This window comes from Rhinatrema bivittatum, chromosome 3, assembly GCF_901001135.1.
Source record: "Rhinatrema bivittatum chromosome 3, aRhiBiv1.1, whole genome shotgun sequence".
NCBI lineage: Eukaryota > Metazoa > Chordata > Amphibia > Gymnophiona > Rhinatrematidae > Rhinatrema > Rhinatrema bivittatum.
In genome coordinates, this window is record NC_042617.1 from 124030070 (window position 1) to 124053290 (window position 23221).

At 45.1% G+C, this 23221-nt stretch overlaps 1 protein-coding gene across 1 annotated transcript in view; it reads left to right on the forward strand.

Annotated features, from left to right (window-relative positions):
• Positions 1 to 6720: 6720 nt before the first annotated feature.
• The window catches only part of USP34 (ubiquitin specific peptidase 34), a 1009100-nt gene continuing 992599 nt past the window's right edge, over positions 6721 to 23221 (forward strand). The window contains exon 1 of the mRNA XM_029593702.1: positions 6721 to 7003. Coding sequence (XP_029449562.1) covers positions 6961 to 7003 — 43 coding nt within the window. The 5' untranslated portion in view covers positions 6721 to 6960. The remainder of the gene's footprint in view (positions 7004 to 23221) is intronic.

The window sequence follows — 23221 nt, forward strand, 5'->3', positions numbered from 1 at the left end:
CTTTTCTCGCGACCCGCAAGGGGAGGCTAGGAAGAAATCGAGCACGGGTCATGCAAAATCCAAGGCGTAGCCGCAGTTTATAATGTCGAGGACCCACTGGTCTGAGGCTATTCTAGCCCATTCCTCCCGAAAGTGAAATAAACGACCCCCCACTTCTGGAATGGAGGGATGGACCGGCGTCCCCTCATTGTGGCGTCTTATTATTGGTGGAGGCATGGCTCGCCCCCGTGTGCGATTGCCGCCGGCCACGAAAGGAAGGAGACCATCCTTGAGAGCGTGCTGGCAGTTGCCGCGGTGAAAATGAAGAGGAACCTCTCCCGGAGCGATACCGGCGCTGTCCGCGAAAACGACCACGAAAGGATCCCGAGGAACGAAATGATTTTGGCCTGTCTTCCGGCAATTTGAAGACCTTGTTCTCTCCCAAGGACTTAATAAGCTGCTCCAACTCATCCCCAAATAACAACTTACCCTGAAAAGGGAATGGACCCAAGTTGTGCTTTGGAGGATGAGTCCGCCGCCCAATGGCGTAGCCAGAGGAGTCGGCGCGCGGAGACTGCTGACGCCATGGAGTGGGCTGAAGTACGGAGAAGATCATACAGGGCGTCCGCCGCATAGGCCACCGCAGATTCCATTCGGTTCGCCTGCTCTGCTTCCCCTGGAGGCAAATCCTGAGACGTTAACATTTGCTGCACCCAGCGGAGGGTAGCCCTTTGTACCATGCAACTACAAACCGCCGCTCGCACCCCTAGGGCTGACACTTCAAAGATTTGCTTCAGCAACACTTCCAACTTTCTATCTTGGGGATCCTTAAGAGCCGTGCCACCTGTAACTGGGATTGTGGTATGTTTAGCAATGGCCGTGACCGCCGAATCCACCTTAGGCACCTTAAGCAATTGCAAAGCCTCAAGAGGAAGCGGGTACAGCTTATCCATAGCTCGTCCAACTCTCAAGGTAGCCTCCGGAGCATCCCATTCCCGGGACATGATCTGGGAAAGTTTGTTATGATAAGGAAACGCATGGGACGGCGCGCGGAGCCCCGTCAACTCCAAGTCACCTGGTAAAGAATTTGAATCAATCTGTGGGACTGGGATCCCCAGTTCTTGAAGAACATGCGAGATCAAGGGGTCCAACTCCTCCTTATGGAACAATCTGAGGATGAGCGGATCATCGCCCTCTACGAGATCCGCGCTCCCCATGTCTGCCCCTGAATCAGGAGTAGGGGGATCTTGAGGGGCAGGCTCCACCGGATTATGCTGCAGGGGCTTAGGAGCTGGGGAAGGAGCAGAATTTCCTAAACCTAGTCCCTCAGGACTTATAGAAATTTTCCCCCGCTTATTGGGAGCCGAAGATCCCTGCTCCCAATCTGCTTCTGCCTCCAGGTAAGCTTTGTGCAGCAAAAGCACAAATTGAGACGAGAAGGGGTGTGGCCTCTTCCGAGTATCCCCCTTAGAATGCCCAGATGAACTGCGGCCCCTGGGAGGACTTAACTCCGGCGGGGAGAGGGGATCATCATCCTCTTCCTCCTCTGACAGCTCCGCTTCACGACTGGGTTGATTTAAAATGGCCGCCGCGCGATCCAAAATGGCCACCGCCTCCCCACTCGGGAACGCTCCCTGTATGTCTACCCCCGCGAGGCCACCCGAGGAGATCAGCCGCGAAGGGAGTGACTTCTCGGTCGGGGCTGCTCTCCGCGAAGGCCCCTCATTCCCGGGAATGCACAGGGAACAGAGGCCTTCGCGCGAGAGCCAGAGCCCTGACTCCCCATACGCGACACAAACGAGTCCCCTGGGCATTGCCCTGAAGAGAAAGGAGCGTGAAACAGCACGAAACGGGGACGGGTGGCAGGCCACCCCCTCCGGAGACCCAGAGAGTACAGCAGGCAGGGAATTTGTAAAAACACCTTTTTTTTTTTTCTTCAATTCAACAGCGCTTTCCACGGCAGCTAGCAATGCAGCACTTCTTTCTTTCTTTTTTTTTTTTTTTTACAAACTTTGAAAACGCTTGGAGCCTGCAGAAAGGAGAAACTCCTTCTGCCAACTTTCTCCAAGGGATGGGCTTCTCTGGAGGCGGAAAGTGACCGGCCCACCGATGAATACTCCCCCTCCCCTCACTGGGCTGGGCAACATGTACTCCGGGGAAAGGCTTCAGGGCAGAGCCCTGCCTTGCCTGCTATGGCTGCTCACTTCAGCTTTTCTCGAGTTCTAGTCACAGTTGCCTCCCAGATAACTTAAATCAAACCTGAAATAGTGGATCACTTCACTCCTCTTAATAAACTTTCTGTGGTTTTTTTTTTTTTTTTTTCTTTTCAGTAGATCAGGACCGCAGGTTATGCTCTCTCATCTGCTGCAGTCAGAGATATACTGAAGGAGCGCAGGGGGGCGCACCAGGGTATATAGGTGGTGTCTTTTCAGTTTCTCTCTGACTCCATCTGCTGGACGGGAGGCATAACCCAGCAGTCTGGACTGATCCTGGTACGTACAGGGAACAAATGCTATGCAGCTTTATAGGGCGTAAACAACCGCCCCGGATTGCTAAGACCACGTTATACCAACCTAAGAATAGGAGCGGTTTACATTTGCCTAATTTGCTATGGTATTATTGTGCAGCTCAGCTCCGAGCGCTAGTTGTATTACACCGCTCCTATGATTCTCCACAATGGGTACGGTTAGAACAAGCACTGGTGCGGTCCTTTCCGTTAGTTGCATTACCCTGGCAGCCTCAGTCTTCCTGGGGCCCCATTCAATATTTTCCCTGTGCCCTACACACTACTCTTAGGATTTGGCGCCAGTGGAAGCCGTGCCTTACTCCTCGATGACTCTATTGTTCTCTAATACTGTGTATTCTACCTCTGATATATCTGTGACTACAAAACAATGGACCCAAGCAGGAATTACACGTCTAGATCATGTTCAGCAACAGGGTATACTCATGTCCTGTACATAAATATGTGCTCAATATTCCCTTGGCAGCATTGATTTCTTGCATTATGCTAAGTTATATCATTTTGTCCATAAAGGATTGAGAAGGGGGGATCTTAGATTGACAGGGACTTTATTTGAAAACGTTTGCAAACATGCTGCAACAATAAGAGGTATTATATCTAAAATATATGCCCTTCTCATATGTAAGCCCCCTGATAAGCCCAGACATTGTACACTCTGGGAACTAGATTTTCAGACCACATTAGAAGAAAAAGACTGGGATGCTATTTATGTTATGGCTCATAAATGTTCTATTTCTACTGGGCTTCAGGAAAATTCTTATAAATTACTGCACCGGTGGCATTATACTCCTGTCACCTTACATAAATTTAGATGTACTTACTCAGAGGCCTGCTGGAGGGGATGCGGCCATACTGGAGATTACTACCATCTTTGGTGGACTTGCCCGAAGGTGGCCCAGTTCTGGTCAAAAGTCCAGCACTGGATTTCTCAAGTTTTATTAGTTACAGTAGAGGTTCAACCCTGGCATGTACTCCTGGGCTTGCCTATTGAAGGACTCAATAAACCACAACAACGTTTCATGCTTCAAATCTTTATTGCAGCAAGATCTGAAATTGCACTGCACTGGACCCAGAAATTCACTCCCCCTTTGGCGAAGGTGCAACACAGGCTACATACTTATTATCAGCTGGGCAGGCTGACAGCTGTACATCATGATCGACTGAAACGGTTTCTGTAGGATTGGGAAGAATATACCGGTACTACATAGCTGGAGAACCAATCCGGACTGTAATGAAGCTTATTGATGTTGTGTTTGGTTCCATGGTGGTTCTCTTGTTGTCTCTGGCTTGCTTTTCTTCTCAAGGAGCCTTTGTTTTCCAGATTGCAGGTGCTCAACTGGATGGCGTTCCACCTGTATTTTCTGCATCGTTTGGAGTTACTGGTGATGTTTGCGTTATAGTGTCTCTTCGATCTAACCTGATATGATGAGATAACATTTTAGTCTACACGTCTACAACATTATTGTATGACTATGTGTTCCCGACTATGGGGAGGGGAGGGAAAGGGTATTGCTTATTAAATACTGTATATTGGTTATTCACTATTGACTATATTCATCGTGACATTCTCACTCTGACTGTATTAAGGCGTTTTTGTTCCTTATATCTGTTGGTTCTTTTTGAATACCAATAAAAAATATTTCAATACAAAAAAAAAAAAAAAGTATAGATACCAATAAAATATTTCAAAATAGCTGACACAAAGGCCCAATAATGAAAAATAATAAGGATACAAAAAATGTTTTGCTCAGCATACCTAGGAACGTTTGATATCCAGGTGCCTTGAGATTGTTTTGAATTAGCAGGAGGAGGAGGAGGGATGGTTTGCTTGCAACTTTCTCCTCTCTCTCTCACACACTGCCTCTCAATCACTCACATATACACGTGCTTTTTCTCTCTCACTTATATAGGCTCTTAATTACACGTATGCTGTCTGTCTTTTCACACTTACACATATATGCTATCTTTTTCTCTCACACACAGACTCTCATTCAAATGCTTACACACATGCGCTCTCTCTTTCTCTCATTTACACACAGGCTCTCAATCACATACTTGCATGCTCCCTCACCTAAACCAGCTCTCAATCACACACAGACACACATGTTCTCTCTTTTACTTATACACACAGGCTCTTAATCATACATACACATGATCTCTCTCACACACATAGGATCTCAATCACACAAACAGGTTTTCAACCACAAACTTACACATACAGGTTCAGTCATGCATTTCCATTCATGCTTTCACACACAGGCTCTCAATCATACACATACGTGCTCTCTCACTCACTCAGCACCTCAAATACATATGCTTGCTCATTCACTCACCCCCCCCCCCTCCCGAACTAGTGACAGCATCAGCCTCCTCCACTTCCAACCCTAAAGGCAGCAGCAATCTCCTTCACTTTCAGCCCTCGTGGAGGAGTCCCATCGGCTGCGAGGGTTGACGTTGTTTTTTGTTTTTCTCCGAGTCGCGATGCTCATTCCGCAGGCTGGGCCTCTCTCCGCCGGGCTGACGCTACCTGCACTAGCATGGTCCTGCACCTGCAGCCGCTGCTCACCACTTCCGGGCGGGAAGAGAGCATGCCTGTGCCGCTGACTCCAACTGTCCTGCTGTGTTCCGCCCGGGCTATCAGCATTTTAAGCCCCAGCGGAGGACCTATTTTATGCAGATAGGGGGAGCAGCTGGGTGAGCAGGGGACTGGGAAGTGTGGCGACACACCGGTTGAGAACCACTGCACTAGAGAATATAACTCAATAGTTTACCTCTCTCAAAACTTTTTAAGTTCTAAAATTTTCCAAGGCAATACTTATGGATCCTCTTCAGCCACCACCAAGCTGATCCTCTCCTCTCAGTCCTCCCACTAGATTGTGGAGAAGTAGCCTTGTGCTTAAGAGTAGCAGGCTACAAATCAAGGATCCCAGGTTTCAAATAACACTGCTGCTCCTTTTGACCTTAACCAAGCCACTTTACTCTCTGGATCAAACTCACCCCTGGATTCATTTTGCTGTAGCTATTTCCAGTGCAAATGCAGGCAATAATGTGCAATACATTATGGCCCACAGCACCCAAATTTTCCTAAACCCACCCAAACTCCTCCCCTTTCCCTAATTTGCATTTTGTATTTAGGAAGCGTTAGGTATCACTGTGTAATAACTCCCTTAAGGCATGCAACAATGGCCCACTACGAGCTGAAAAATTATCCTGTCCGATTGTGAGCACTCTGTGGTCAGGGAAATAAATATAGTACCTGAATGTAATCCATTTTGAAGTACTGAAAAAGCAGAATATAAATAATTAAATCCACAAAAGGACATTGCCCCTAATCTGATGTCTTTCTAATTTTGTCTACAGTTTCTCCTGACTCTTAAATGCACTCTGAAAATCATGTTGACTTGCTTGCCCATAGTCATATATTTTACATCTTCAAATAATTCTAATTTATAAGTAAGACATGAATGTCCTTTGCGAAAGTCGTTATCTCTTCCTTAGTAAACCATATTGATCCCTATGCATAGTAATTCTGTTCTTAACAGAAGAGATTTCACTATTTTGCCTAACACCAATGTCAGGTCCATATTGGGTATTTTGCTCACGCCTTTTCAGTGGTAGCTCAAGGCGAGTTACCTTCGGAAATAATTGGCGTTACATTGGCTATCCTTCAGTTTGCAGGTACAGTGGCAGGTTTCAATGATGAATTACTGATCAGCAGTAGCAGAGCTACACCTTCATATGTGAATTCCTTAAAATTTTGCCAACCTTTGCATCAAAGACGGCACATGATGATAAGCGCAGACTTCAACTTCGTCACTCTTTAGACACTCATTATAACATGATTAGAGTGGCAGATGGGGAAAATCCATGGCGAAGCTCTTTGCTCTAGTGTGGAGAAACTGAATTCCAGTATGGTCTACGACACGCTAAACAAACACTTTAAAGAAAAAAAATTAAAGTATTTGCTGTATGGTAAAAAAAAAAAAAAAGTCAGATATACAACAGCAACTTAGAAACAATTCTCAGCCTTCCCTTATTTTCATGGGTATCCCGTATTTCTCCGTTGGGATGGCTTCCGGTGGCAGCTGCGCAACGCGAATTGTGGCGGGATGGAGGAGGCGGAGCCGGCGCCAGAAAGCGGAAGTTCCGAATCGCGCGAGCCGATCCTTCTCCTTAGTCTGTGGTACAGCGAGGCGGAAAGAGCCGAGTGCCCCCGAGCGCCGAAGTAAAATGGCGGCGGTAGTAGCGGCGGTGGCTGGTCCTTAAGAGGCAGTGAGTGACTCTGCTTCTTCACTACAACACGGCTCATTTGCATTTTTTTCCAACGCTCCTTCCCACCCCCTTCCCATCTCTCGCCCTCTCTCTCTCTCGAGGGCTTTTCACCACAACCAGTACCAACTTCAGTCAATCAGCAATAATCACAGCAATCAATGATTTGACGGCGGCTTTAATGAACGATGTGTGAAAACTGCGCAGACCTGGTGGAGGTGTTAAATGAAAGTAAGTAGGAGGAGAGGGAAGGGGATTGACAGGGAATGCGCCGGGCTGCAGGTGGTGGGTGAGGGGGAGGTTTGTTGTAGCATGCCCCCGGTAGGGCCTCAGGTTACCGCCGCCTTGCATGGCCCGGGGCTGCTTTCTCTCCGGGCGTAGCATAGCTTTCTCTTCAGAGCCGCCGGCCTCTGTCTCCTCTCTCTGGAAACTTTTCTTTCTGGCCGTTGCTCGCCAGTGGTTGCAGGTGCCTGTTTTGGGGCTTGTATGCATTCGTGGGATGTTTTATAGGCTTCAGACCGTGTGGGCCTTGTTGGGGAGGGAGGCGGCGTGCGGTGGCAACATGTCCGCCTTCAATGCGTTGTCAGCCCGGGAAACGTATTGACATCCTGGTTACCGTCTGGGAAGATGCAGCCTGCCTCACCTTTCGTTCAAGGCCCAAACACAAACGTTAGATGAGTGGAAGCCTCCATTTTTTTTTCCTTTTTTTAATCAAGGCCTTTCTTGTTGAACGATCTGTAGAAACCGTTTTTAAATAAAGTGTATTTAATTGCCTTTGAGCCTGAGTAGTGTAGGTCAAATGATAGCCATCAGTTAACTGATAGTAGTCAAAACAGGTATTAACTGGTTTGAGGGCTCCTGACTGCTTGCTTTGTCTTGTTTAGGATAAATGTATGGTCTGGTTAAAAAAAACTAACATTGCTCTGAAATATTTAGTGAGAAAACATTCTGCTTGAATTTAGAAAAAAATGGCGAAACAGGGTATATCTGTTTGGGATTTTAATTTTCTCGTTTAAGTGCATTCTACGTACAGTCCAGTATCTTGATCCCCCCCCCTCCCCCCTTTTTATGCATATGTGCTGAAAACGAGATCTGTTTTTGGTTTTGTAGTGTGCATATTAGATGTTAATGTGTAATCCTCATTCTTTTCTCGATTTCATGTTTAATTATTTGCAAGCTAAAAGTAATTAAGACATTTGGAATCCTTATAATTGCTTTATTATAAAGTAACTACTATAACTTGGAAAAGAAAGTTAAGAAATGGTTATGCAGGCAGTAATGGATTATTTATAAAACTATTTTTTGTATTGTTAGATTTAGTAAAGTCCATTTTAAGGTTGTTGCTGAAATGGTAAAATTTGATGATATTTGGCAGATGTGGCTTTTTTGTGTAAATTAGAGTCTTGGTCATCTGTACCTATTATGGTGACATTGTCCTCAGGTCTTTCGTTTTGTGGAAGTAATGAGGATTGCAGGAATTATGTATCCTATGGATAAAGAATCTTCATAACAGCCTCAGTTGTGGATTACTTATTTAGACTGGTTTAAATGAGGTGAATATTTACGGTGATCAAAGAAAAGCAAAATGACCTTGGTGGCAGTGTGTGTGTGGATTTTTTTTTTTTAAATTAAAGTTACACTAAATTGCATGCAGAGTAGAAGTTTGCTAATATTATAGTGTTTTAGACTGAAACATGCTTTATGTACGAATTCTCCTTTTTGATAAGTTATTTCATAAAACAGTGATACAGAAGGCTCTGGGACCTTGGAAAAAAAGACTGAAAGATTGTTGCTTGCTGAAGTCATGGAAGTATCATTGGTCTGTGCTATCCTGTTATACTTACATTTGTAAAGACACAAAAAGATGATGTAATACTTTTGGGAGTAGTAAATTGCATGTAGATAAAACATTGAGCCTGGATTACAAATAATTTTTCCCATAGATACAGAATAGGATGAAATGCTAAATTCATGTAACTTATTTGTATTTTGCTTCTTTCCTTAGCACTGTGGAGCAGTTTGAGCATAGTGCTATGATTTGTTCCAGTGCAAGATCATTCTGTGAGCTAAGCACAGTTCCCACAAAGCAAACAGCAAGATGAGTGGAAGAGTAGCCTAGTGCAGAGTTTCCCAAGCCTGTCCTGGAGACCCCACAGTCATTTGGGTTTTCAGGTTATCCACAATGAATATGCTTGAGATAAATTTGTATATAACTCAGTACCCTTTCCGATAATAGGACGACTAAGGGGCACTCCATGAAGTTAGCAAGTAGCACATTTAAGATAAATCAGACAAAATTCTTTCACTCTTTCACTCTACACACAATTAAGCTCTGGAATTTATTGCCAGAGGATGTGGTTAGGGCAGGCAGTGTAGCTGGGTTTAAAAAAGTTTGGATAAGTTTCTGGAGGAGGAGTCCATAAACTGCTATTAATCAAGTTGACTTGGGGAACAAAAACTGCTATTACTGGCATTAATGTTTGGGTACTTGTAACCTGGATTGGCCACTGTTGGAAATGGGATGCTGGGCTTGATGTACCCTGGGTCTGACCAGTATGGCAATTTCTTATGTTCTTATGAAGTAACTCTCCGAAGATCACAAGGTTATCCACAGGATATCCTGAAAACCCAACTGGCTATGGGGTCTCAAGGACAGATTAAGAAAGCCCTGACCTAGTGGAGTGGGCTGTGACCCAGGGTTCAAATCCTGCTGCTGCTGCTGTCTCTCACCTGCAATGGGCCTCGGGCAGTATCAGCCTCAACACTGTAATTGTACTCATGTACCGTCACCTTCATGAACTATTATTTAAAATTTATACCTTTAATTATCTCTTTTCACCTACTACAAAAAACTATCTCTAACCGTACTAATTACCCCACGTTAAAAACAAAATACTTAGCTCATAATCTGGTGTTCAAAAATTTTTGAACAGTAAAAATTTTTTGAATACCATATTATATGAGCTAAGTATTTTGTTGTTTTTAACATGGGGTAGTAAACTTTTTTGTTTTATTCACCATTCCATTCCTAATCAATGCTTTTTTGACCGCTGCAGCACACCGAGCAGATGATTTCAATATATTATCCACTATGATGCCTACATCTTTTTCCTGGGTGGTAACTCCTACTATGGAACCTAACATTGTGTAACTACAGCATGGATTATTTTTTCCTATTTGCATCACTTTGCACTTGTCCCACTTTTAAATTTTATCTGTTTGGATGCCCGATCTGTCAGTCTTGCAAGGTTCCCATGCAGTTTATCACAATCTGCAAGTGATTTAGCTACGCCACATCATTTTGTCATCTGCAAATTTGATCACCTCACTCGCCATATCCCTTTCCAGATCATTTATAAATATATTGAAAAGCACTGGTCTAAGTATAGATTCCTGAGGAACTCTACTGTTTACATTTTTCCACTGAGAAAATTGAGCATTTAATCCTACTGTTTCCTGTCTTATGTTTAAAACAATTTTTATTATATGCAGAACCAGACAATAATACAAGAAAATAGAGAATGTGTGAAATAATCTCTGCATCAATAATACCCCAAATTAACACTGTAGAAAATACCCCCCAACCCCCCACCCCTTACTATTCTTACCCTGTGATTAAACAGATCCGTCCATGTGATCCAGAATTATAACAAACACTCTGCACAATATAGCAAACAACGCAATAAACTCCAAAATCGCGGAAATTGTCGCATCATCGCCACATCCATTTGCATCATCTTGTGCGACAATTGCGCCAGGACATTGCCGCCACCTAGCCCATGACTTTTTAGTTTTCTTAGAAGCCTCTCATGAGGGACTTTGTCAGAAGCATTTGGAAAATCCAAATACATTATATCTACTAGTTTACCTTTATCCACAACTCTTGAATTTGTTGCCAGCGGATGCGGTTAGTGCAGTTAGTATAGCTGGGTTTTAAAAAAGGATTGGATAAGTTATTGGAAGATAAGTCCATTACTTGCTATTAATTAAGTTGACTTAGAAAATAGCCACTGCTATTACTAGCAACGGTAACATGGAATAGACTTAGTTTTTGGGTACTTGCCAGGTTCTTATGGCCTGGATTGGCCACTGTTGGAAACAGGATGCTGGGCTTGATTTATTTATTTATACAGTTTTTATATACCGTTGCACAGAACAAGTTCTATCTCTACGGTTTACATAGCTCATATTATAAAAACATGATAAAAGGAATAAAATGAAAAAAAAATGATGGACCCTTGGTCTGACCCAGAATGGCATGTTAATGTTTATTAACTGTTAACCCCTTCAAAATGTAGCAAGTTTGCTAGGCAAGAGTTTCCTTGGGTAAATCCATGCTGACTGTGTTCATTAAACCATGTCTTTCTATATGTTCTTTAGAATAGTTTCCACTATTTTTTCCCCAGCACTGAAGTCAGTCTCACAGGCTTATAGTTTCCTGCATCATCCCAGAGCCCGTTTTTAAATATCGGGATCACATTGGCCACCCTCCAGTCTTCAATTACAACATACAATTTTAACGATGGGTTACAAATTTTTACCAGCAGCTCTGAAATTTCATTTTTGAGTTCTTTCCAAACCTTGGGGTGCATACCATCCGGTTGAGATGATTTACTACTCTTTTTAGTCTTGTCAATCTGTCCTACTACAACTTCTAGGTTTACTGTGATTTGGTTCAGTTCATCCAAATCACCCTTGAAAACCATCTCCGGAACCGGTATCTCCCTTATCCTTATTAGTAAACATTGAACCGAAGAATTAATTTAGTCTTTCCTTGATGGCCTTATCTTCCCTAAGAGCCCTTTAACCCTTTAATCATCTAACAGTCCAACCAACTCCCTTGCAGGTTTCCTGCTTTGGATATATTAAAAAAAATTTTAGTATAAGAGTTTGCCTCTGCGGCCAACTTAATTTCAAATTCTTTTAGCTTGTCTTATCAATGTTTTACATTTAACTTAATGCTTACTTTTCCTATTTTCTTCAGATGAATCCTTACAATTTTTGAAGGACTTTTTTTTTGGCTAAAATAGCCTCTTTCACCTCTCCTTTTAATCAGGCCGGTAGTCTGGTCTTCCTTCTTTCTTAATGCATCGAATACATCTGGACTGCACGTCTAAGATGGAATTTTTAAAGTGTCCACACTTGTACACTCTAACCTTTACAGCTACACCTTTCAATTTTTTCTAATTTTCCTAATTTCATTAGTTTCCCTTTTGAAAGTTTAGTCTTAGTGCTGTAGATTTACATATTTTCCCCTTCCATTCATTAGTTCAGATTTGATAGTTATAATTACTATTACTGAGAGGCCCCATCACCTTTGCCTCACAACAAATCCTGCATTCCACTAAGAATTATATCTAAAATAGCTCCCTCTCTCATCTGTTTCTAAACCAATTGCTCCATGAAGCAGTTATTTATTCCATCCAGGAACTTTACCATGTCCTGATGTTACACTTGTCCAGACAATATTGGGGTAATTGAAATTTCCCATGATTACTGTACTGTCAAATTGGTTAGCATCCCTGATTTCTCTTAGCATTTCATCGTCTGTCTCATTTTGGCTTGTTGGATGGTAGTATACTCCTATCGCTATACTCTAACCCAACACATGGGATTTCTTCCCTTAAAGATTATACTGTGCATTTAGTGTCTTGTGTGATCTTTATCCTATTGGACTCTATGCCTTCCTGGACATAGTGTCACCCCCCCTCCCCCCATCATGGTGCTTCTATCATTGTGATATAATTTGTACCCTGGTTTAGCACACTTCTATTGGTTATCCTCTTTCCACCAGGTTTCTGAGATGCCAATTAAGTCTATATCATTCACTGCTATACATGCTTAACTGTCCCATGTTATTTCTTAGATTTCTGGCATTGACATTCAGACATTTCAAAGTGTATTTGTTTTTATTAACAATCTGCTTTTCAGTTGATAGGCATAATTTGGAATCCTTTAGGTCAGGTGATTATTTATAGGCACATGAACTACTTCTGCTTTTATTGGAACCTCTCTATTAGAATGCCCTAACTTTTTTTCTGTTTCTTTAGTATCCTTCGAAGTTACCTCCCTCTGAACCATGCACTGCTGAGTGACTGTTGGCTTTTCCCCTTGTTCTAGTTTTAAAAGGGAGATAGAAAAGCTTTTAAAGGTTAGTGCCAGCAACCTGGTTCCACTATGGTTAAGGTGGAGCCCATCCTTTTGGAAAAGCCCCCCCCCCCCCCCCCCCCCCCTCCTAAAGTTGCTCAGTTCCTTACAAAACTGAATCCCTCTTCCCTTCACCATAGTCTTATCCATGCATTTGATTCTCTGGGGCCTGAACAGGGGGCATTTCAGAGAATGCTACTGTGGAGGTTCTGGATTTGAACTTTCTACTTAAAAGCCTAAATTTGGCTTTCAGAACCTCTCACCCACACTTTCTTATTTTGTTAGTGCCCACGTGTACCACAATAGCTGGCTCTTACAGCACTGTCTAAAATCCTATCTAGATGTTGCATGATGTCTGCCACCTTCGCACCAGGCAGGCACGTTACCAGATGGACCTCACATCCACTAATCTAAATTTCTAATAATCGAATCACCCACTGATGGCAGACCTAACCCTTCCCTCCTGGGCACTAGCCTTGAGAGACTTGTCCTCTATGCAAAAGGCAATGCATCACCTGGAGAGCAGGTCCTTGCACAGTATAATTTTCTGCTACAGCATGGTAATGCTGTTTGCCAGAAGACCTTCCTGATCTAAGATAGCACCAGGGCTGCCAGACTGGAGTTGGGACTTGGATACTATATCCCTGAAGGTCTCATCTTTCTGCCTCACTTTTTTCAGATGTGCCACCCTAATCTCCAGAGATCGGACTCATTCTCTGAGAGCCAGGAGCAGTTTTCACTAGCTGCACACATACAACCTCTCACTGGTGGGTAAAAAATCATACAGGTGACATTCGATGCAAAAGACTGGGAAGCCCCTCTTACTGCTGGACTGCTACCTTCATCTTAATTTTGTTGATTTACTAGTTAAGTTTAGGTTGCTATGGGAGCAGGAATGTGTATAATTAAGAGTCCTTTAAATTTATAGGTGTATTCACTGTTAAACTTGTAGTGACCTACAAGGGGTTGATTACTCTCAAACTTTCCATTTACCTCCGCTACAATCTTACAGGCCGATACAGTACAGTGTGCTCTGGAGTGCACTGTTAACCCGTCATTGGAAGCGCGTTTTCGACGTGCTAGCGTTACCCCTTATTCAGTAAGGGGCCGAAAACGCGCGTCCAATCCCCCGAACCTAATAGCACCCGCAACATGCAAATGCATGTTGATGGCCCTATTAGGTATTCCCACGCATTCACAAAACAAAATGTGCAGCCAAGCCGCACATTTTGCTTTCAGAAATTAGCGCCTACCCAAAGGTAGGCGCTAATTTCTTCGGGCACCGGGAAAGTGCACAGAAAAGCAGTAAAAACTGCTTTTCTGTGCACCCTCCGACTTAATATCATGGCAATATTAAGTCGGAGGTCCCGAAATCTAAAAAAAATTTGAAGCCTGCCTGCAGCTGTCAGGTCGAAAACCGGACGCTCAATTTTGCTGGTGTCTGTTCTCGAGCCCACTGACAACCACGAGCTCGGAAACCAGTCAGTGGGCTCGAGAACAGACACCAGCAAAATTGAGCGTCGGCTGTCAAACCCGCTGACAGCCGCCGCTCCGGTCCAAAAGGAGGCGCTAGGGACGCGCTAGTGTCCCTAGTGCCTCCTTTTACCTGTTTTTACCGTCGGGCCTCATTTAAATACAGAATCGCGCGTCGGGCTCTCCCATGTTTTTACTGTATTGGCCCGTTAGATTGTAAGCCCTGTGGCAGTAGGGAAATACCTACAGTACCTGAATGTGATCCACTTTGAAGTGCCTGAAAAAGTGGACTAGAAATCAAATTTAAAAAATGATTGGCTGTTTTAGAGCAGTTTCTCAACCTTTTGTATGCTGGATGCGTCCTAGCTATCTTTCTTAAATGACTTGATCCAGTTGTAGCTCTGATTTGGGGGTGGTGGTAGTGGTAAGGGTCCCCTAGAAAATTAAAGGAGGGAAATATACTCCCTTTTTCATCTGGTCTTTAATCACATGGGTTAGCGCTGTACTTGATCTGTGTTTTAAGAATTTAGTGAAATAGGTTGAGAATTTTTTGTAGGAAAAAAACCCCCTTGCTCCTTCTCCTTCCCAGCCAGCCACCAGTTGATCGTTTAAAAATAAAATTCCTCCCTCTTTTGGTCCCCCATCCAGTTGATCATTGAGGGAAAAAAAAGTTAAAAAATCTCTTGTTCTCTCTCCCTCCCTTCAATTATTAGCTTGTTTAAAAAGAAAACAGCCTCGGGGCGCACTCAGGCAGCGACCAATATGGCCGCCTAATCCAACTGCTCCATGAGATCCTCGCTAATTTGGGCTCTCCCGTTTTCTTCTTTTCACACAGCACCTTCATGTTTATTTATTTATTATTTTTCTTATACCGAATTTCATGACAATCACATCAACCCGGTTTACAATTAACAATGTGTGTAAAGCAGAGGGTAACATAGTAATCAATATTCCAACTGCAAACACAGTAAACAATAGGATGGAAGTGAGAAAGTTACAATAAAACAGGGAAAATTAACTTGGATCTGGAAAAGGGGGAGATAACTGAGCAGTATAGTCCTTACATTGCAGACAATGGCATAGTTGTATAGTAAGAATGAATCTATATGATACAGTTGTGTAATGTGATAAAAGGGTGCTGAGTATGAGTGTGGTTTCTTTTTTTCAAACCAGTTTTTGAATAATAGTTAGTGCTGTTGGGTGGCGGTTTTAATCTAGGCCTGGGAATGCTTTTTTAAAAAGCCAAGTTTTTAGTCTTTTCCTAAATGTTAGTGTGCAGGGTTCTTGTCTCAAGTCAGATGGGATAGAGTTCCATAGAGGTGGACCTGCTGAGGAGAAGGCTCTGCGACTGAGAGATTTATGTTGGTAGGTTTTGGCATGTGGAACCTGTAGTGATTCTTTGTAGGATTCCCTGATGGGTCTGGTGGATGTGTGTTTTTTAAAGGGGATTTGTAGGTCGAGCCGAGTGTGATGGTGGATGGCCTTGTAGATGATTGTGATGGATTTGTAGATGATTCTGTAGTGAATTGGTAACCAATGAAGGTCTTTGAGGATTGGGGAGATATGGTCTATTTTCCTGGAGTTTGTAAGGATTCTGGCTGCTGTGTTCTGTACCATTTGTAGTGGTTTGGTATATGAAGCTGGGAGGCCTAGTAGTAGTGAGTTGCAATAATCTAGTTTGGAGAAGATTATTGCTTGCAAGATTGTTCTGTAGTCCTGAGCGTGGAAAAGCGGCTTTATTCTTTTCAGAATATGTAATTTGTGGAAGCAATCTTTGGTGGTTTGGTTAATGAATGGTTTGAGGTTCAGATGGTTGTCTAGGATGGCTCCTAGGTCTCTTACGTGGGCGGTTTGAAGGAGGGCTGGTGGTTTTGAATGTGTGGTGTTTTCCGGTGATATGAGCAGTTATTCCGTTTTTGAAGCATTGAGGACTAGATTTAGGCTGGTGAGGAGGTGTTTGATTTCTAATAAGCAACTGTCCCAGAGTTCCATTGTTTTCGTGATTGATTCTTTTATAGGGATAACAATCTGAACGTCGTCAGCGAAGAGGAAGTGTTTCAGGCTTAGTTTAGAGAGCAGTTGACATAGTGGGAGCAGGTACGCATTAAAAAGCGTGGGTGAAAGGGATGAACCTTGCGGTACCCCTCGGGTGGAAGGGTGATATTGGGATTCTGTATTATGAATTTTGACCCTATATCCTCTGTTCTCCAGGAAGGTTTTAAACCAAGTTAGTGTAGCACCAGTCACTCCTATGTTTGCCAGCTGTTTTAGAAGTAGGTCGTGGTTGACGGTATCAAAGACCACCAAGAAGTCGAGGAGGATTAATAGGAATGCTTGGCCTTTATCAATTCCTGAGAGGAGGAAGTCCGTTAGTGAGAGGAGTAGTGTTTCGGTGCTTGCAGCTTTGCGAAAACCATATTGATTTGGAGACAGAATACTGTGGTCCTCCAAGTAGTTGGATAGTTGCGTGTTCACCAGTCTTTCCATCACTTTGGCTATGAATGGGAGGTTGGAAATGGGGCGAAAGTTGTTGGGATCGCATGCATTTAGATTCGTTTTTTTTAGAAGGGGTTTGATTGAGGCTGTTAAGTCATCTGGGTAGATACCCTGGGACAAAGAACAGTTTATGATTTCGGCTAGGGTTTTTGATATAGTATCCGGGATGAGAAGAAGCATTTTGGAAGGGATTTGATCAAAAGGGTGTGATGAAGGTTTCATATTCTTCAACACCAATTGTAACTCTGTGATGGTGATGGGTTCGAATGCGTTAAGCTGAATGTCTTTGTTTGGGAGAAGATATGAGTTATCGGGTGAGCTAGTGTTAGGTATCGGCTGATTGAGGAGGTCAGAGATTTTTTTGTTGAAATGTAGGGCCAGTTAGTCTGCTTTAGTCTGGGATAGTTCGGTTGGGATATCTGGAGTGATAGCTTTAGTGAGACTGGAAACGAATGCAAATAGAGCTCTTGAGTCAAAGATGAGGTGGTGAATCTTGAGGGCATAGTAGTCTCTTTTGGTTTTCTGTGTCATGCTTTTGTATAGGTGGAGTGCACGTTTGTAATCAGAGTGAGGCCGGTGAAGGGGCTTTGCGCCATTTTTTTTCTTTCTGCCGAAGTAGGTGTTTGAGATTTCGCAGTTCATCATTAAACCAGGGTTGTCTCTTGGATGCATTTAAAGTCTGTTTTTTTGTTGTCAGCGGGCAAAGTGTGTTTGCCACTGAGTTTGTTATTTTGGACCAGGATTGGATGGCAGCGTTGGGTGTAGAAACATCGATGAGTGGTAGATCTGGGGCTAGAAGTTTGCTGAGGTGTTCCGAGTTGCAAGGTTTCCTGTAGAGGAAATATATTTCTCTATCTTATTATGTCAGCGGCTAAGTCTGGGAAGATAGAAGCTGTTTTTGCAGCCGGCATGGGGACTACATGATCTAAGCGCTCCCCCCGGACAAGTCGTCCTTCATGAAGAGTATGGCGTCGACGGACCTTGTTTTAGCGGCACTTCGGGTGCTTCAAAATAATATAGACTTGACCGCTGCAATCTGCTCCGCCCTTTCTGAGATGTCTCAATGAGTTGCTAATTTTGCGGCACGTCTGGAAGGGGTAGAAATGCAAATGGAGTGCCTTCTGTTTAATCACGGCTCAGTTCCACCAGCTCTCCCAGAAAATGGAACGTCTGCAACGCGACCTAGATCTGTCTAACCTCAATTGGTGCAACAACGTACAATTACTGGGGGTCCCTGAAGGCCTGGAAGGATATGACCTCCAAAAATTCCTTAGCGCTCTGATTCCAGCCAGCCTACCTACAACTACAGTTTGACCTGCCCTGGAGAGCGAGAGGGTGCACCAAATTCCTTCGCAGCCTCTCCAGAACTGTAGGTACCTGATACCCATTATTTTAAAACTCTTACAGTACCCACAAGTTTTGGAGGTGCTTGCAGCAGCTCAAGCCAAGTCTCTGCTTGCCTACCAGAGGCATAGTATACTCTTTGTACTGGACTTAGTGAAAACTACCGCTGCCCAGTGGAAGGCCTTTTTTGGCATTTTGTCCCAGTCTTCAAGCTCTGGGGGTCTGTTTGGCTCTTCTGTATCCTGTGTGGATGTGCGTCACTTGCCACAATCAAACTAAAACCTTCGAGGCCCCTGACGCCTTAGATGCGTTCCTTTCTTGATTGGAGTCCTCTTCAGAGATGGTGACCTGACTCCCTGTGGAGTTTAGTGTTTCATTTTTCATGGCTTACTGCGGCAACATAGTCATATATTTTTTTTTCTGTTTATGCAGTTATTTTAGTGCTAAGTCCTCCACCATTTTCTGGTTGGTTTTTTTTCACTCCGCCATTTTTCAGGCGCATTGACCTTTCAGGTTTATTTCTTTTTACTAGCTTTATAGGAGATGACCCCTTTCTTTCTTTTTTTCTTTTTCTTAAATATGGTCCAGTTGGATCTCGCTGGCTTTTGGCTCTGTCCTGAGCTCCATTTTATAGTCTCAACCAATTGATTTGGCTCCTGCTTTCTGCCTACATGTGTCTAGCTTGTTCTATGTATCTGTTTCTCTTATTGATATTTTGGTTTTTATTTTTGTCTTGCTGCTGATTATTTGTTTCACAGCTGGTTCAATTGACTTAATTATTACATGGAGGAAATGTACATTGTACTTTTTTCTTTTATTATACATTGTGGCTTCGATCTCTTCTTTACAGGTCATATCTCTTAATGGGTTAACACATCTGATTAAAAAGAAGAAAATCCTGTCTTATTTACACTCTTTTTAGCCAGATATGGCCATGCTACAGGAGACTCACCTCTCCTCTTTAGAAGCTTGGAAATTGAAGCAGGCTCGGGTAGGAGAGTGTTTTTGTTTTTTTTAGCCCAGCATTACATAAGAAATGGGGGGGGTTGGCCATTTTATTTCACAAGAAGTTAGGGGTTCCCGCCTCTAGTTCCACAGCACATCTTGAGGGCTGTTGGGTCTCGGTAAAGGTCTCTTGGGATGGAGCATTCCCCCCCTTTTTTTTAAACTGTATGCTCCTGGTGCAGATCCCTCTTTTTTTTTTTTTTTTTTTTTTTTTTTCACAATCTCCTCCCAGCTCTTAAATGAAAATTGTTTCTCAGCCTTTAGATCTTTTTTTGTATAAAGAATCTTACTCTAGAGCAGAGCTTTCCAAAACCTTTCATGTTGGTGACACTTTTTAGACAAACATAATTTCACGACACGGTAATTCAGTCTACTAGCAAACCAGAGGTTAAACAAATGAAACTTATTTTGACAATTTGTTTCCTTAAATATTATATACATAGGTTGTGTCGTGAAACATTTTATCTCATGAAAACCTTTCATTTCCTAGCATGTAGCAGATAGACTCAGGACCAATGGGTATAGTGTACTCCTGCTAGCAGTTGGAGACAGATTTCAATCTGACGTCAGCCCCTAGTACATATACCCCTGGAGGAAGTGCAGCTCTTCAGTATTTTCCGTCTCCATAGCAGTTAGGGACTATCTGCACGCTCTCAAGCGTTAGATCAAATTTAAAGAAGAAAACCTACCTGAAGACGAGCCCCACTCTCCTGCAGTGTTACCCTCTGGCCCCTCCCCCAGTTGAGATTCCCAAGGTGATTTCCGTGGTCCCTCGGAGGTGAGCCTCGGTCCGGCGGCCGAATCGCGGCGAGGACCTAGCCCCCGATCCTTCGGGCGCGGCTGAGAGGCAGCGGGTGCACCCTCTAGCGCGGCGGTGAAGGTATTTGCCCTCTTCCCCCCCGCAGCCGGAGACCGCCTGGGACGAAACAGGGAAGCGCCAAAGACAAGGCAAGGTAGATATCTTCTACTTGAATTCGGTCTCAGAGGATTGAGGAGGAGCACAGGTCACCGACCGGGACCAGTGCCACCGGGTTGATCTGCCCTAGCAGGGCCAGGCCCCGGCTATTCCAAGAGTCTGCCCACGTGGAGACTCTCAGAGGGGGTTGCCATATTGCCCATGTGCTCGCCGTCGCCATCTTGGCCTACTCGCCGCACCGTTTGCCTCTGAGCGCACATCACCGAGTCAGGCGCACAAAGCACTTGTGCGCATAGACTTACACGCACATAAATCCTTGCGTGCATAACTTGCACGCACAGTCGAGCGCATATCTACGGCACAGCCGCGCGCACAACTTACACGCTCATTTTAAGCGTACCGGAGCGCATAAGATTTACGCGCCGACAGCCATGGCACCCCCAGGTACAGAAATTAAAGCGCAAGGCCTCTGCTCAGCATGCCACATCAGAGCCACACAAAGCGAGGAGGCTGATGCCCTGTGAGCACAGGAGGCCCTGGGAGATCCAGCTCGGGGCCAGTCCCACCTAGGGCCGAGTTCTAGCTCCTCAGGGGGCACCCTGGACCTAGCCCGGGGGACCCACAAGGAACCAGCGCCCCTCGGCTTTGATCCAGCGTCGATATCATGGGTGGAGTTCTTCAAGGGGATTCACGCCTTTGTTCAAATGCAAACTGAACCTCTGGCTGACCAGCCACATGCTACACCGGAGGACCCACATGCCCCAGGCCTTTCAAGACCTAGGCACAGGCTACCATTACCCAGAAGCCCCACCTATGGGGACTCTGACATCTGAGGAGGAAGCCGAACCCCTAGTAGAGGAGAGCTCCCCCTGGGGACAGAGCCTCACCGAACCATGAGACGCTTCTTCACAAAGAACGAGCTCCCGGACCTGGTCACCCAATGTCTGATGGAGCTCGCTATCCAGGACCCAGGTACATCGGGGGAACCTAAACCGAACCCCCTGCTGGAGGGTCTTCTCGCCACTTCCCTATGTTACAAGCAGCACAACAGCTGATTGACCTGGAATGGAATGCTCCGGAGTCCGCATTCAAAGGGGGACGAGCCTTGGTAGCCCTGTATCCCCTGGACCCAGCAACCAAAGATCTTCTTGCATGCCCAAGAGTGGATGCCATGATCTGCGCGGTCTCTAAGCGCACCACTATCCCAGTGGAGGGAGGAACTGCGCTCAAGGATGCCCATGACTGATGTCTGGAGTCCATCCTCAGTCATTTGACGTTGCCGCTATGTCTCTACAAATTGCGGCCTGCTGCACCGTGGTGACAAGTGCCTGCTTATCACAAACCAGGAACAACACCCCGGGAGAAGACATGGAACCAGCAGTATCATTCTTAGCAGATGCCTCCTCCGACCTAGTGCGCCAAGCGGCCAGAGGAGTTGTCATCTGCAGTGGCTTCCAGGAGGCAACTCTGGCTCTGAAGCTGGTCGGCCGACACATCTTCCAAAACGCGCCTCACAAGGATGCCCTTCAAAGGATCCCTCCTGTTCGGCAGCGAACTAGAGAAACTGGCCGACAAATGGGGCAAGTCCCTATTGCTGTGACTACCGGAAGATAAGACGAAGAGAAACCAGCGTCCCTTCCTTCCCCAGGTCCTCCAGGGGCAGAAATTTGCAGCGCTTCAATCCTTACAGGAGCAACTATCAAGCGCCCCGCCCTATGGGCAGGAACCAGTCCTTTCAGACTAAGCACAACAAGAGGGGAGCCAGCTCGGGTAGGGGCCCCAGCCGCACCCCACAATGAGATTCAGCTGACCCATCCAAGGGAAGAAGCCATAGGGGGCAGACTAGCCCTATTTTACCGCAGATGGATCAAAATAACCTCGGACAAGTGGGTCCTAGCCATCATTTGGGAGGGGTACTACCTGGATTTCCTACAAACCCCTCCGGACAAGTTCATGGAGTCCCCCTGCCACGACCCCTCCAAGAGGAGGGCAGTGGAAGCTACACTGGCCAGACTACTGGCCCTCGAGGCCATAACACCAATGCCTCCACAAGAATTAAATACTGGCCATTATTCCATTTATTTTATCGTTCCCAAGAAAGAGGGAACATTCAGGCTCATCCTGGACCTCAAGTCTGTCAACTGCCACCTCAGGATCCCTCGCTTCCGCATGGAAAACCTACGATCCGTTATAAGGGCGATACAACCAGGAGAGTTTCTCACATCCCTGGATCTTGCAGAGGCCTACCTGCACATCCCTATTCATCAGGAACATCAGCGCTACCTACGCTTCAAAGTCCTGAACCGTCACTACCAGTTCCGGGCACTACCCTTCGGGTTAGCCACAGCACCCCGGACGTTCACCAAGGTAATAGTGGTGGTGCCGGCAACACTCTGGAAAGGAGGAGTCTTTGTTCACCCTTACCTGGACAATTGGCTGATCAGAGCAAAGTCACTGGAGGAAAGCCGCCAGGCAACCAGCAGAGTCAAAACTCTACTGGAAAGCCTAGGTTGGGTAGTCAACACAAACAAAAGTTCCCTACAGCCCTCACAGTTTCTGGAATACCTAGGCGTCCGATTCAACACCAAAGAGGACAAGGTCAGCCTGACCCTCCCACAAGGAGATCAAAATTGTGGAACCGGCTGCAAACCTTGCTGAACGATCCTCGTCCCACAGCATGGGATTACCTGCAAGACCTCGGGCTGATGGCATCCACACTGGAAGTTGTGCCATGGGCGTAAGCCCACATGAGGCCCCTACAACGCTCACTCCTATCACGGTGGAGCCCACGGTCCCAGAACTACACCGTATGTCTATCACTCCTGGGCAGAGTTCTGACCCAGTTACGGTGGTGGCTGCAGGCCAGCCACATGATCCGGGGATCAAGACTATCCTCCCCAACCTGGACCCTGATCACCACAGATGCTAGTCTACGAGGATGGGGAGCACACTGTGAGGAGCTAACCGCCCAAGGGCGATGGAACATCAACTGCCTAGAAGCGCGGGTAGTCAGATTAGCCTGCCAGCAATTCGCTCACAGACTTCGAAACAAAGAGGTCAGAGTAATG